A 15,821-nucleotide genomic window follows, 5' to 3' on the forward strand; every position below is an offset into this window, starting at 1 on the left:
GACTTAATTTTTGTCTGTGCCATGACCTGCCTGCTAAAGTTGTTACAGACTATGACAAGGCCTATTAAGAAGCCAAATAAAAACACAAATTTCACCTTTTCTCTATGTTGACTCATACCTCTGAGAAAAGCCTGTTTATATCAGATAAAGACTGATTTTTCTATTTATAATCCCATCTCAGCCTGAAACAGTTCCACTCTAACAGTATTTCTACTTACACTATTTATAGTTTTACCAATGGTTTACATCTAACCCAGCAAGTCAAACTCCAGATTGTTCCATTCAAGACTTAAACTCACAAGTTTAAGGTTTTAACTAGACCTTTGTTTCACTCAAGTCTGCTATAACCATATTCACCTTTTCCAACATTCCTTTTCAAAAGCTTGGGAGACAGTTTTCTAGCAAGAAGAGGGCATACAGGATAATTTTCAGTTTCCTGTCCCATGGAATTTTCATATTTTGGCTTTTTGTAGGGACTCTATGTACCTCTTATTCTTCACCTTACTACTAAGTAATTTTAACTCCAAAAGTTCTTGATACTGCTCAAAAATAAGGAATACTTCTCCTCAAACTCCTCCTGCAATCCTCTAGGAAATCCTAACCTAAACAAAGAGTCTCCGAACTCAAAACTGTCTGTGAAGAGAAGTTGCCAGAAGCCAAGCTCTAGACGTTTAGCTAATCTGTTGTAAAAACAAACCCACCCACAACTATAGCAGAATGTCACACAGTTGCTTTTTCTACTTATAGTGACAAAAAGCATCTTACAGTCACTACCACTAAGATGTTCAAGAAGATGACTCATTTCTTCAAAAATATTGTTACAAGAACAGAAGAGATGATTCTTTTCATGTGGAAGATAAGAGCATTCATAGTGAATACCCATTCTGTCCAATCTCTACTGAATAAGACTGATGTCTTAAAAAATAAAAAGGGTTGATAGATGCCTAATTGCTGCAATAACAAACAGAAAATAAAAAATTATGCAATAATTGCAGGGAGCAGTAGTCCAAAAATCTGAAGAACAAAGCTAAAGGCATCAACAACACAGCCTAAGTGTTCTAAAGTAGACTTTGACTTTACTGTTACAAAGATAAATTACTATGAGCATCATAGAGGTATATGAACCATACAGCTAGAAATACCAAATTTTACAGCTGAGAAAAACATGCAGGAGGGGAAAAGGATTAGAAACTACAAGGATTAAATCAGCTACTCATAAATGTAGTAGCAATTAACAACTTAGAAGTACATCTGAATTAATGTAGACCAGCGTATCATAAGAACATGGAGAGATGTCTGAGTGTCTGTACAGCAAGTTACTTGATGCACATCCAGCACTCTCAGCAGCAGTAGGGAAAAATTGGAGAAGTAAACAAGGGATGACTGAAGTGTTAATTCTATAACTATTTAAGCCTATACATAAATAAATAAAAAAAAAATTGGGCTTCAAGTGTTGTGGTAAACTTTCTATAAAGATAACATAAAAATATGCATAAAAACAATTCTGTAATTATAAGGAAATGGAAAATGTGTGGTCAAAATAATCAGCAAGCTGAGTCAGTGTCAAGTGGGGATTCAATTGGAAAGATATTCTTTCTGTACAGCTTTGTACCATGAATCCCATTTTAATATTGTTGGATGTTAGAAGGAAGCTGGAGTGGACTCTTCATTAGAAGCCTGGTAGCAGTAGAAGAAAGAGGTTCAAACGGGAAGAGGGAGAATTTAGGTCAGATATTGTGGAGGAAATTGTCCCCTGTGAGGATGATGAGGCACTGGAACAGATTTCCCAGAGAAGCTGTGGATGCCCCATCCCTGGCAGTGTTAAAGGCTGAAGTTGGATTGGGGCTCTGAACAACTTCATCCAGTGGAAGGTGTCCCGGTCTATGTCAGGGGGCATGGAACTAGGTGAGCTTTAAAGTTCCTTCCAACACAAGCCATTCTGTGATTCTGTATTCATTCTTTTGACAGAGGAAGAATCATTTGGCAACACATAGTATAATTACATTTTAATGAAATATTGAAGTTCTTCTTAAAGTGTTACAAAGATATAATACATTCATAATATAAGTGTAAAGGCTCAACATTAAAATGAAAAGACTTAGTAAAAAATATAGATCAGAAGTTACTGCAGCCAAACAAACTCATTGCAATTACATTTATGTTTTGTTTGTTTTGTTGTTTTTGGGGTTTTTTGAAAGAAAACCAGCTATATTGACTGGCACATATAGACAAGATAAAACACAGCAAGAGTTTTTTCCCTCCATGAAGTAATCAATCAAGTAGTACTGCAACAAACACTGATTTCATGCACAAGTGTAGAGAGGATCTTAAACTCTGCATATAGTACTAATTTCAGCTTTTGTACAGCCCCATTTGCAACACATTCCTGCCAAACCCAGAGACTCCCGTTTTCTTCTGGGATACCTGGCCCAAATGTAGCTGCTTAATTCCATGGGATTTGAATTTTCTGTTCCCCCCCTGTCCTTCTGAACAGCCTCCTCTACCTGGCGAACAAGTTTTTTTAAGTCACCTGCCAAAGGTACATATTCATTATAGTAATTTAAACTATACAAGTCCTTAAATGTTTCCCATCCAAGAACTGGACTGCTTTTCTGCAGCTGCTCTGCTTCAGGATCCAAAACTGATTGCAGGTTGAAGCTTCCCAGTAGTTTGTTACTTGCTGTTTGTGCAGAATCTGTTTTAAAGAGAAGAATTAAATTCAGATTGTAGGAGCATCAAAAGGATTACACGGCCCTAAGAAACAGCAACGAAACCCACCCAGTTAGTAATAAGAGAGACACCTATGAAGGAGAATTGTCTGTATTTGAGTCTCCACACCATGACTTACCTGTAGCTCACTTTTAGCTGAATCTACGTTTCAAAGTCTATAACTCCTGTTAGACATGCAGAGTACACAGAAACAGCTGTAACTGAATAAAGGCATCCTGTCACAACTGCAGTGTTATTGATAGAGAAGTCTCAATTTTCCACAGAAACAGAATTTTCTTGCAAAGACATGTATCCAGAAACACCACTGAGCTATGTGTCTGATTAGATCAGACCCCTCCTGTCCATACAAACTAGCATCATGTGAAGAACAAATGTGAAGAACATGTGAAGAACAAATGTAGTAAGGACTAAATATGCAAAGATTGCATGTAAACTGATTCTTAGATTGCATTTTTCTGTAGCTGTTTTTAAGTGATGCTTTTCACTCATTTCTTTCACTTCTCAAGGCATATCGGGGGCTTGCAGAATTTACTTATGGCATGCCTCATCTGACTAAAGTGTTCTCAAAAACCCAGCACTAGTTCATTACACCTTGCACTGTTTTTCCCTTGATTTTACTTCTGCAAAGCAACTGGCATTGCTTACTTCAACTTATGTGAAGAAAAGCAGCTTCTCCAATTCTTAATTTTAAAATAATCCAAAATAAGTTTTTGTCTTGTGATCTTTATGCTGTTGATATAGTAATTTTTTTGCTCTGAAAGTACATGAGAACATCCAGCAAATTTCATATTTACTTAAATATGGCTAATTAGTATATAGAACCTAATTTTCATATAATTCTTCATCTTTTCATCACCTATTTTCAGAATGGTTGCCCAAGTATGTGCAAAAACACAGCCACTTGTTGTAGCTACTTTATTAATTAGACTGTGCCTGCTATTTAATAGTCTTTTGGGATTGAGAAGTCTTCTGAGACATCATGCAGCATAGTGGAGGCTCCTTAGTGACTGTTGTTCTCAGAACCTGCTGTTAATAAAAAGGAAAGCAAAATTTGCTGGGAAAGAGCATAATCCCCACAGAGGCTGTATGTAAGTTATTTGTTATCATTACAAAGTTTATTTTTATCTTTTACTCAGCCTGTTTGGAGGGGAGAAAAAGGCAAAAAATTCTCAGAAAACCCAGAATGCTGGCTTCATTAGTTACCTTAAGTCTTAGGTTATTTCACTAAAGTGTGTTTAATCAGAAAAATAGAGAATCTCTTCCATTGCACGTTTTAGCCATAATTCCAGTTTTTGTCTTTCTAAAAAACGTTATTTTTTCAGTATTCAAAATATCAACATAAATTAATCACTTAAATTACTGTTACATTACCACAGTTGGGCAACACAGCCCAAAAGACACCTACTAACAATTTCTTAATATATCAGGTTTGGGGCACGCGGCAGCCAAACTACGAGGGATGTTTTACCCAGTAATAACTGTTTCACCATACAGCAGTTCTTGCTGTGCCGATCGTAACCTGAAGCACCAGAGTCCATCCTCCGCCGTGCCAGCTCCTTGATGCAGAGGAGTATTGATAACATCTCCCGCGATTCCCCACCCGCCTCGGTCCCGCACATCCCGGGAGCTGCCGGGAGGGAGGGAGCCCCCGGCACGAACCCCGCTCCGTTCCGCCGCCCGAGGAATTACGGAGCCTTGGGAAGGGAGAGAAGCCATAGCGACAGGCATTCTCCACAGCTTCCCGGGGCGCATCTGTCCTCCCCACATGGCCAGGACAGGGGAGAAGTGCGCTTGTGTGGGGTTTGATAGCAGAAGCTCCTCTGCAGCCGGCAGCCCTGCGCAGCCGCGCGGCATCTCCGAACTGCAAAAACTTTGCGGATTATGCCGGCAAATAATGCCCCAGCGCCTGCCGTCCCTTTCCCTCTGAACCTCAGGGCGTCCTTCCAAAAGTCTTGGAAATGCCAAATAGGATCTAGAGGGAAAGCGAGAGAGGGACGGGGACCTTCCCTCCGCGGCTCCGGGCGGGAGGAGCGAGAGGCTCCGCGGGGCGCTCGCCCTTCCCCGTTCCCTCCCGCTCTCTCCATCTCTCCTGGCAGGCCATGGCTCGGCAGCGAGCCAAGCGCCCCGACAGCAGCCTGCCCCTCGGCCCCGCTCCTGGGACACTCACCGGCCGCGGGCGCCGGCTCCACCGCCAGCAGGGAGAGCCGCTTCCAGCGGGACCCTCCGCAGGTGAAGATGACGGCGCGGATGAACTCGCGGCCGCACAGCTTCACCCCGTAGCCGTCCCCCTCTCCCGCGGGGGGCACGGCTCCGGGCTGCCCCGGCGGGGCCGCACACAGCAGTGCCACGGCGGCGCACAGCAGTCGCAGCTTGGCCATCCCCATCGCGCCGTCCCGGTCCCGCGGGCGCCTTCCCAGCAGACCCGACGGTCTCCACAAAGCCCCCGCCCGCGGCGTCCAGCCCAGCCCCGCCGCTGCCCGCCGCTCGCCTTTTATGCGCTGCGGGAGGCGCTGAGTCACCGCCCCGGCCCCGGCCCTGAGCCCCCTCCCCTTTCCCGGTGCCGCCGCAGTCGTCCCCCGCCGGGCGGTCCCTGTGACTGAAACAGCCGTCGAGGAGCCCTCGGGCAGCGCCTTCCCTTCTTTCTGCCCTAGCTAGCTGTGGCGGCTGTTCACGCAGCCTTGCACCTCACCTTCGGCTGCTCTCCTCGGGCTCCCGGCCTCCACCTCCCCGGAGACACGCTCCTTTTCGTCCCGCTGGGTCTGGACCTCAGCTGTTCCTGTTCGCGGCCAGATGGCAGTGCCGATGCCCTTTCGTATTGCTTTGAAAAAGTGAAAAACTTAATCTCGACTGTTTTTCCCCTTGCAGGTCTAGAATCTCCATAACTACCTCTGTCTCCTAAAAACGTTGGCTGACATAAAAAGACAGAAACAAGTGAAATAAAAGAAATGCACCCTCAAGGAAGTACTTCAGCTGTGGGTACTTGAAGGGTGATTTCAAAGCGTGGATTCCTCTCAGGTTTGCTGTACTGGAGGTCTGAGTTCAGTGGCAGCCCTAGGAATCCAAGTGTCTAGAGATACCCTGGCTACAAATGTGGTCATCCTAGAAATTTGAAGCTCCACACGTCTGTGTGTCCCCACATAGGGCCCAGCAGGCTCTTGCTGACAAAGGTGGTGTTCTTTGGACTCCATGCAGAACAATGCACTCTGTGGAAGTAAACTTTTCTTCTGGATTTGTTTGTTCACTTGTGGTTGGCTGTTTTTATTTTTTCCAGCACAATAGGACAAGAAGTGATTGCTGCCACCTTTTATAAAAAGTCATACTGTAGAGAATCAGGAAAGTTCATCTCTCTTGAAATACTCTGAAGATGTTGTTTACAGATCATGTTGCATGAGGACTATGCTTTCAATCCCTTGAGTATTGTTGGCATATTAAAAAAACCCTCAAAACTCAATCTAGAAGGAGAACACACAGAAGACATACATTTACAGACATGTAGAAAGACATGTAGAAAGGTGCATGATCGTGCTAGCAGAGAAGCTATAGACTCCATTGTGCTCCTCAAGGAGGACTTGGATGTTTTACACTGAGCTGGACCTAGAACAAGGCCGTGGAGGGCTCAAATAGTGAGAAAAGTTGTTGTGGTTTAACCCCAGCCAGCCACCAAGCCCCACACTGCCACTCGTTCATTCCCCTGTTAGTATGACTGGGGAGAGACTTAGAAAAGTGAAAAAAGTCATCACAGTTTAATAGGAAAAGCAAAACTTGCACACAGAAGCAAATAAAAATAGGAATTGATTCAGTGATTCCTGTGGGCAGGCAGGTGTTCAGCTATCTTGGGAAGACAAACACCATCACTCCAAATGAACCCTCCTTTCTCCTTCTTCCTTTCCCCCCCCACTTCATATACTAGCATGACATCCCTTTGCTCATTTTGGGTCACCTCTTCTCGCTGTACCTTCTCCCAAACACCCCCAGTCCCCTCACCAGTGTGCCAGTACCAAAGGCAGAAAAGACCTTGGCTCAGGAATAACAAAAACATCTATTATCAACTCTCTTCAGCACAAATCCAAAACACAGACCAACACCAGCCACCAAAGAAAATGGACTCCAGCCAAAACCCAGACACTTTTCTTTTTGGTCCAGTCTTAAGTGTTTAAACAGTGGTACCTCTTCGACAGTAGGCAACATCATCCAGAGCGTTGCTAGGATGCGATCCACAGAAGTGGAGGCTGCTAATTTGATACTCCCTAAAAACAAAACCTTGATTTGTTCCTTGCTCAACTGAAGTCTTACCTATAACTTCTGCTACAGACAGAAGTTGTGCAGGGGTGATTACAACTTGCATTTTGAGAGAAGAACCTTGATTTTGTTGGTCTCATGGACTTTTTCTGAAAATACTGTCACATCAGGCAGACTTCTGCATGGACTGTAAGTAGTCTTCAGACAACAGATTTGTTTTCAGTGACTAGAAAGCTGTAGTAATGTGAAAAAGCACTACCAGGAGAAGGCAAAAAGAAAAGTACCTCCTGAGTTGGGCAGTGACTAGAAAAACTACTTCTCAAAACAAAACATGCAGAAGATTAATAATATTTAAGAAATCTGAAGTAACTATGTAACTCAGTGTTTTATAAAGAAGGAAAAACAACAGCAGAGCAAAGAAACTAACATCCATTCATGATCTATAGGATGTTTCAAGGCAAGTACATCCAGTGAACTGGCTCAATGGAAGTATTTTGTGTCTTTTAATTTTTTTTTTAAAAAAAGTAAAGATAATTGTAGTATTTCTCTCTTGCACTAAATTATTAATCTGTTGAGCAATAGCAATGGTTATAGAAGGTAAAGGGGGTTTCATAAAAACTTGGTACTAAATAAAAAAGATACCTTTTAATAGTACCTCAGTAGCCTTGAATACCTTGAATTAAAGCTGTATTCCCATGACTCCCAAATGTCAGACAAAGAAAATAGGCAATAAGACAAAAAAATTACTGATTTCATTAGACATTTTCCAGAGACTTCATTTCAAATTCATGCAATTCACTGCTGCAAGAACAACTTAGTTTTTGAAAACTGACCAAACGTGAATTTAAAGTATTTCTAAAGTTTGCTTAGTACCATACAGGATTCTGCAAGAAATGGGAAATACTCCTGCATCAATGTTATTGGTGACCAAGCACAAGCATTGTTTCTTTCAAGCCCAGTTACTTTCATTAGAGCATTGTGCAGTTTAGAAAACAGCATATCTTAAGAAAGCTCATAATTAAAAAGAAATCCATGCATTTTTCCATAATGAAGTCTGATTAAGAAAATAAATAATAATGCAGAAACAGTTTTGTTTGTATATTTCCATGTAAGTGCTTTCCCCTTCTTTTAAAAGCAGTGACAGCAGTCAGCAATAAAAAAACTCCAAAGCATGTAGGAAGGGGCCCAAACTGGACTGTCCAAAGTGACTTTGCTTGTTTCTCCTCAATATATATATATCTCAATACATATATATGAGGTATATATATCCTCATATACACTATCACAACCAGATAAACAAGAGTGAGGGTGAAGGCACTTGTGGCTTGCAGGTGGCATGCACTTCCTTGGGTTCCATAAATGAGACACATCCGTAATTAGAACACAGCTTAATTTTGACATCCTAATCATGACTGACTTCTCACTTTTCCAGAACAATCCTGCTCTAAATGATACTGATTCAGGATATATGGCTATCAGACATTATAACCAGAAAAACCCAACAGAATTTAGGTGGGAAGAGTAGTGCCTTCAGGCCAGAGCAAGCTCCCCCTGGAATTGCTCTCCTTTTTTTCCCCAGTGATTCACGGAAACAAAGACAGTTGTTGTGATTTATTGAAGTCTAAAGCAGAGGCTAGTTGAGCACAAATGACAAAAAAGGAGCAGGAAGTTTTAGGTGCTTTATTTATTTCTATAACAAATATCACGATTATGGGCAACATGTGCTGTAAACACGTATTTCCCCAATGTAAACCTTGTCACTGACAAACTCCTGTTTTCTTTTGTTGTCCTCTGAAGGAAGTTACACCATTCAATTATGACTGTGCCCAGCACATGCAACCATTTTGATTAATACACTGTCAGTAGAATAACTAACTCTGCAACAAAGAATGAGCCTCTTCAAAACAAAAGCATGCTTTAAAAAAAAAAAAAAAAGTAAAGCAAACAGTGAAAATAAGGGCAATAAAGGTGAATAACCCTTAACTCCTTGATGATTTTTGGCATGTTCTATATAGCCCACTTTAATCGGTATCTGGGTTAGACCATCTTGCTTAGAGCCTTTTCCTTAATAAATTTGGTGTATTTTACTGATTCTGTGTTATACTGAATTGAACTTACCCCATTTAAGTCACATTTTGGTGTGGAGTCTTGCAGTAGATTAATGTTATTGATCTAAATTCAAACTTTGGGGGAAAAAAAATAAATTTAGTTTGGATAGAGTAATATATAGCTACTTTATTATCCCCTAAAACTGTTACCATTATTTTGCTGCCTTTAACACTGGCATTTGATCAAACACCATAGCCAGGAATCTGTCATGAGCACTCAGCTATTGATTCCTAATTCACAGTGGATACAATTAGGGTATTTCCTAAATTTCTAAGATTTATGAGTAAAACTGTTGTATGGTCTGTTAAAACCAATCTCTTGAAAACATCTTTCACGGGAGTAAAACATGGGCAAAAAGGCACAGACGGAGACATAGAAATACCCCAAAAGGCTGGTTCAGTTGTTTTTCGTTTTTGGAAGGAAGAGTATCAATAGATGACAGATATCAAAACATACAAGACTTCTTCAAAATTAAAGGAAGGTGGATTTCAGAACTTGGAGGAAGCATAGCAAACACACTGTTATTCAAAACAGACCAAGAAAGTGGAGTGCTTGTGTTCATTTTATTACACTGACTATTAAAACACATCCCATTTGAAATCAGTTACAGACAGTAGGCATTGTCAACCTGCAGAAGACAGAACCAATTACAGAAGTGACTGAGTGCAGAATACAGAAGTGAGTGCACTTTCAGAAGTCAAACTGTGGAAATGGTGCTATTAATTTCTTCTATATTCAGAAGCTTTTGTTTCATTATATATTTTCCTGTCTTACTGAAACAATATTCTAAGTTTAGTTGTCTTCAAAATCATGTTTGGGGCATTATCTCCAGCTGGAATTTAATTTTTAAGTCAACAAATTGTTAGTACAGACTTCAGCTTAATTCATTTTTGGATGCTTTTTGAGCATTTGTTTTTCATTCCACAATTAGATTAATGCTAGAATAATTTCCATCCAGAACACAAAATAATCTGTTTCTAAACAAGATTTCCAATACAGAAAGATTAATTTTTTTCCAAGTGTGGCATCAGAACATTAAAGTACACTAAAACTATATTCTCAGTATCTACCATGCTAGAGTAAAGGCATGGAAAAAATCCCACAGTTTTTCAGTACTTACAAGGCCTACTCATTATAAAAACATGCATTAATAATTTTGCTTGCTGTTGGCCACAGTTAATATTCATCTTAGTAGTGAAACTCTGATTTCAATTATCAAAAACCAAATTATCCTGAGTTTCAGAATGTTGGACAAGCATGAAAAAGACTCAGGAAATAGCTACATAATTTAGTTCCTCTTTTTCAGAAACTATCTCTGCTCATACTTTAACACAGTTTTCCCTAAGAGTAAAACACACAGTTAGCAAGTTATGTGTTTACTTCTGAACCTACTTCTGATAAAAGCTGTTTATTCCATCAGAATTTGGAGCAGAGATGGTGACTTCACTGCCTAAAGAACAGCAAACAAAAAGCGTCTTATTTTTCGAAAAAACTGCCTGCCTGCTCCTGACTTCAAGTTGAGCAGTGTATCCTGAAATACATTTGAAATTGGTATCTATTTATTTATATATATTTATACAAACTTAAAACTGCCAATTACCATACTGTGTTAGGTCAGTACCAGACATTTTTATTGCAGGTGAAAGTTATTTTCAGACTCTGAACAGACAATGCAAATTCAGTATTTCATTATAACCAAGGAAAATATACTACAGAACAAGGAATATTTTTAAGACATACATATAATATGAAACAAATTGCTTTTGAAAGTACTATTAAAAAAATAATTAATTTTTTATTTTATAAGAGCTCATAATCTTATCAAATTTTTAATGATTTATTTATGTTGAAATGCAGTATTATAATCACATTTCAGATATGTAGCTTTAATACCATCTTCCTATTTTTCTCTGAATAAATTGTTCTGAGATATTCTGATCTTCTCCAAATCTTCAAATGTGAGAGGTCCTTTTGGCAATTCTAGCAAAGTGCTCTGTGTATCAATTATGTTCTCTGCTTCATCTATTAAAAAAAAATAAATAAAAAAGTCAATTTCCTCAGACTTACAGACAGAAAGCAAAGAATGAGGAAAAAACCATAAGAAACTAATTTAGCTATTCTTGTTTGGACCACATTAGCAAAATAGCACGTCTTAGCTATGTATTTCACAAACAATCTGATGTCAATATATCAGCAAAGTTGTCTCTAAGGAATTTTGGACTGGTGGAGTAATTAGGAATCTGAGAAGAAAGTGGATCAGACAAACACATGAAGGTGTACATGTAAGTTTTAACAAGTAAACACAGTGCCACAGATGTACCGTATTTGGGAACAGTTTTTCTCATGCCTCAGGACTAGCCTGAAAAGTGTCAGAATGTGGGCAGCACAGGCCTTGAAGAAGCATTGGTCAAAGCACACTGCTCACAAAAAGATTTGCTAAGACAGTTACTGAAACATGAAGCATAGCAGGGAAAAGTTGTAGAGTGCAAACTGCTCTGGGTAAGCCTGGAATGAAAACTTCTAGGACAGAGAATCCAAAAAACAAAGATACAGACTGAACATCATACATGGGTTGTGGTGATCTGATTGTGATATAAGAAGAAGATTAGCCAAAGAATGCATTTGTTTTGGCTCATGCCATTTGGTACCATGCCAAAAATCTTGTTTATCTATGCCTTAAGTCCCAGTTTGGTGATTCTTATAGCAGTAGCTTGAAACTGTTTGAAAATTTATGTGTGATCAGCCTGACTAAATACTGCAACGCAGTCAAGGTTGCAGTCATTCTAGAGAGGAGGTCTGAGTGTTGACATCTCCCAGCTGTCACTAGTATGCTCCTACAGTGCCTGGGACCATTGGTAATATCCAACACTGGTTACCACTCCCACAACATGAGTCATTTGCATATAGCATCTGATTATGAACTAGCAAGAGATCCTGGGGACAGAGATGTAGATAGGCAAATCTCTGTGTCTGTCCCTCACATGTACTAGAGGATATTGCCCCACTCACTGCTCAGGACATAAGAACTCAGCTATCTAAATCTTAGAAAAGGTAGCCAGAGTCCCATTGCTTAGTGGAGACGTTCTCTGCAATTAGAGGCTGGCCATAAAATCTCCTCCAATAATCTGTGTGAAAAACACCACAAGCGTGTGCTGGACTGGGAGGAAAAGCAAAACAGCAAGGCCATGAACACAGATAGCAGGTCCGTGACTGATTCTTTGTGTCCTCAGAGGTTCAGAACACATAGTTTGATGGCTGTTCTGTAACCCTGACATATCCAAAAGATTAGGTCCTGATACACAGGTCTGGAGACTTAGGGCTTTCCAGCAACACAAGCAGAACTTAAAACAGCTATTTCCCTCTATGTTGTCAGTTTAGAATTTTAATTAGCCCAAGCTATAAAGTGGGAAAAAATACCCTTCTAATATTTCAGTGTGGAAGATTACTAAAATAATGAGATAATTCTTGGTCAAGTAGGCTAGAGACAGAAGGAAAAACTGTAAACAAGATCAGAGATAAAACACCTAATGAAAGAGAAACAATGAAACCTTTTAGGGGTATAAAACAATTCCAAAGGATGAAAGGCAGCATATGCAAACCTATGTGATCAAGGTGGCTCAGACACAAGGTTCACCATGCAGCACAGAAGCTGCAAATTATTTTAGGAGAGGGAATTGGCTATGAGGTTGATGATAGGTATACCCTGGAGGAAAGAGACTAGATAAAGAAAGAACAGTAAAGAGAACAGCATATATGTTCATTATCACACCAGACAGATTAAGCATGGGATGCACCAACAGAATAAATAGACAAGCAGAGAAGTGGCTGGCAAAGCCATGGGAGTGAACATGGGGATCAGTTGAGTATTGAGAATAAGTGCTGTGGCTGCAGGTCAATTGTGTCATAAAACCTTCTCTTCAACTACGTAATTTTAACCTTAAAATAAAAATGAACTCCTGAACCTCATTTCCAGACCAGATTCAGTCAGGCTATTCCACTTCCTTTTAATCTAGTGCTGATATTGGTAATTAGTTTAATTTCCTTCTCTTACTTTCCTTTATCCCATCCTTTAAGTAGGATCTGTAGACCCGAATCTGTCATGTCTTTTTACAAAGCTAAACAAATTAATCACTTTTTTTTCTCTTGCAAGGCAGCTTGTCATTCCCAATAGTTTTAGCTCTTCAGTATATTTCCAGATTCCTTTTACAGAAGTGATCTAAATTACATGTAAATTTCCACATGAGTTATTATTTTCCTGCACCTTCCCATCTGTACTCTTACTTGTATTAAGGTTGTGAAATATGCATCCCCAGAGATATTGAGAAGCCTTTCAGACATTTTCCTGGGCAATTAGCTACAGATGATCTTGTCTGAGTAGGGGGCTTGGACCAGACAACCTTCAGAGATCCCTTCCAACCTCAGCCATGTTGTGATAGTAGGAAACCATGCTTGATGTTTCTAGACTTTTCTCAAATCTCAATTTCATCACACTATTGGATTATACTCATTCTGTGAGCATCGGCATTCAAGTTTTTCCTTTTTCTACCATTTCCATCTGGTGAGCTCTGGTGGCAGAAATCCCTATCAGTCCCTAGTTTTTTCTGACATTATCAAATTGAATCCTATTTTGTTGTCTCATTTCTTCAGACCATCAGCTATCCTTGCACTACAGTTTATTTCTTCTCTGTTGATGAACTTGAAATCAAGTTTGTCAACCAAAGATTTGATCAGGATAACCTAGTCATAATTTCAGCTATAACACAAATGGAGATCCAGGCCAAATATTGAGGAATATTGTTAATAACCCTGCTGAAGCCTAACCTTCCTTTTCAAGCACAAAATTTAGTATAATTTCTTTATTCCCATGCTTACCTGTCTATTAATTTCCATTTCTTTCACATTAATTTAATCTTTAGGTAATACCACATCAAATGCTTTCATGAGTTTATAATGGATCTACCACATTTCTTCTGTCAAAAAAAACCAAAAAAAACCATTCTGGAAAAGACAGAGTTAGTTTGGCATATTCGATTTTATTTTGTATTCAGCTCCACGGTTTCTTTTCTGCACAACACTTTCACAAGCCTTTCCAACTGCTGCAGCTCTCCTAGAAGATCTGAAGGGATGAAGACGACTTCCCATATGGAAAGCAATGGGACACCACACTGCCCCTCTTCAATCTGTACACAACCACATGGTACACAGTAAACACATTACATACAAATCCTAAATTCCAAGTGCTAATTCTGCTCTGTGTGTACTAATCTCCCTTTCAACACCTTGATTTGCAAGAACTGCTTCTTCTTCCCTTTGCTTAGCTTCATATTAAATCATAGCTTCATATTAATCCCTTCATATTAAAATCAAAAGAAGTTTGTTGAATGCTGTTGAGGAAATGTTCACAGGTATACACTCCTGCATCACCTAAATGTATTTGCACCTGCATGCAGCAGAAACTACAACAGATTTTGTCTAATTAACCTACTGCTATTTTCTGTTGTGGCCAGCAACTTCAGGATCTTGTCCAGGGAAGCAGCAGGATTCTGGGGACCAGCATCAAACACCAACGAGACGGGCTCCCGGTTCATTAAACCATTTATTCAGCGTGGGAACAAAGTCAGGTCCAGACCAGAGGGCCCCAAACAGAGGCACAGCAGGGGTTTTTGAGGGACAGAACCCCCGAGGGTCCCCACCCCCGAGGGTGGAGTTCAGGGTCAGGAACCATCAGAAACACAGCAAGGGAGAATCCCCAGGGACTCAAACCCAATCACAGCACCTGGGCTGCCCTTCACAAGGGGTTTGGGGTGGGACAATGTAACTCTTTGTCTCCCCTGAGGCCGCTGCCACAATTTTCAGTGAAGCATACAGAGTTAGGAAACCAAAGGGCTAGATCTGGAGGCTAAAGATCAAGAGCTGAAACAGATTTTTATTTTGTTTCAATATGGTTGTGCCAGTAGCATACAAGACAAACAAGCTAGTTAACTAAGACAATTTGGGCCAGCCATGGCCCAATGCTGTCTTCACCTGCAGTCAACACTCACTGAGCCAGTCTCCTTCACTAGGAATCAGAGTTAACATAAATGCATCTCCATAAACTTTAACACAATGTATATAATTTAATCACATAGACAAGGCACAACTGTGAAGCAAGGCCCTGCTTTCTGGGACTCACCTTTCTTCTTCAGTCTTAGCAGGACACTGCAGTGATGTCATCACCTGACTACTGTGTTTGGTCATGAAGGTGTAAGGCTGTGATTCATTCCTTAATTTTGTAATCCCCAACTCTTTCCCCAAAAAACAGCATTGGAGTGGAATTCAGAAGGAAATCACTAGATCTGTCATTTCTCCCAAATACGCAATTCTTACATCAGCTGTATTTATAAGCTTAGCATTCAAATATTTTGAAACAAGAGGAGAAATTGACAGTCTTAACTGAAAAGAAGTGCTGTAAAAGTACAGTGAGTACTCTTGACTAGCAAAATATCTGTTTTTAACAGAAGATAAAAATGAGACATAATATTTCTGTCCAAAAAAACCCAAATATCTATTACAAGTTTTCTCCTAGCCATTGAAAAAAACGTAAAAGGTTAACTGAAGCTTGGTTCTACATGAGAACAGGACAGACTTACATACCTTTGATCCTTTGCAACAGTGTCCCATAGCCCACATCATAATGATAAGAAAATACAAAGCTTAAGGGAAGTATTTGCAGTAAAACTGCTGGGTTCTTCCTTTTTATTGCT

At 40.0% G+C, this 15,821-nt stretch overlaps 2 protein-coding genes across 3 annotated transcripts in view; both read right to left on the reverse strand.

Annotated features, from left to right (window-relative positions):
- Positions 1–1,985: 1,985 nt before the first annotated feature.
- LOC107215974 (relaxin-3-like) lies at positions 1,986–5,205 on the reverse strand. The gene is made up of 2 exons (XM_015652402.2): positions 4,898–5,205; positions 1,986–2,695 (listed from the first exon to the last, which is right to left on the reverse strand). The coding sequence occupies exons 1-2, from the start codon at positions 5,112–5,114 to the stop codon at positions 2,328–2,330; spliced, it is 585 nt and encodes a 194-aa protein (XP_015507888.1). The 5' UTR covers positions 5,115–5,205; the 3' UTR covers positions 1,986–2,327.
- A 3,430-nt stretch (positions 5,206–8,635) lies between these two features.
- The window catches only part of PLGRKT (plasminogen receptor with a C-terminal lysine), a 28,578-nt gene continuing 21,392 nt past the window's right edge, over positions 8,636–15,821 (reverse strand). For both annotated transcript variants that reach the window (XM_015615243.3, XM_015615244.3), the window contains exons 3-4: positions 15,712–15,821; positions 8,636–11,100 (exon numbers count right to left, since the gene is read on the reverse strand). In XM_015615243.3, the coding sequence (XP_015470729.1) occupies positions 10,979–11,100; positions 15,712–15,821 (232 nt within the window). In that variant the 3' untranslated portion in view covers positions 8,636–10,978. The remainder of the gene's footprint in view (positions 11,101–15,711) is intronic.

Source organism: Parus major, chromosome Z (genome assembly GCF_001522545.3).
Source record: "Parus major isolate Abel chromosome Z, Parus_major1.1, whole genome shotgun sequence".
Taxonomy (NCBI): domain Eukaryota; kingdom Metazoa; phylum Chordata; class Aves; order Passeriformes; family Paridae; genus Parus; species Parus major.

Bases quoted from the DNA above. Each gene is read 5' to 3' on its own strand.
- LOC107215974 (XM_015652402.2), bottom strand. From the start codon at position 5,114: ATGGGGATGGCCAAGCTGCGACTGCTGTGCGCCGCCGTGGCACTGCTG. The intron at 2,696-4,897 runs GTGAGTGTCCCA...TCTTTAAAACAG, and splicing joins GGAGCCGGCGCCCGCGGCCG to ATTCTGCACAAACAGCAAGT.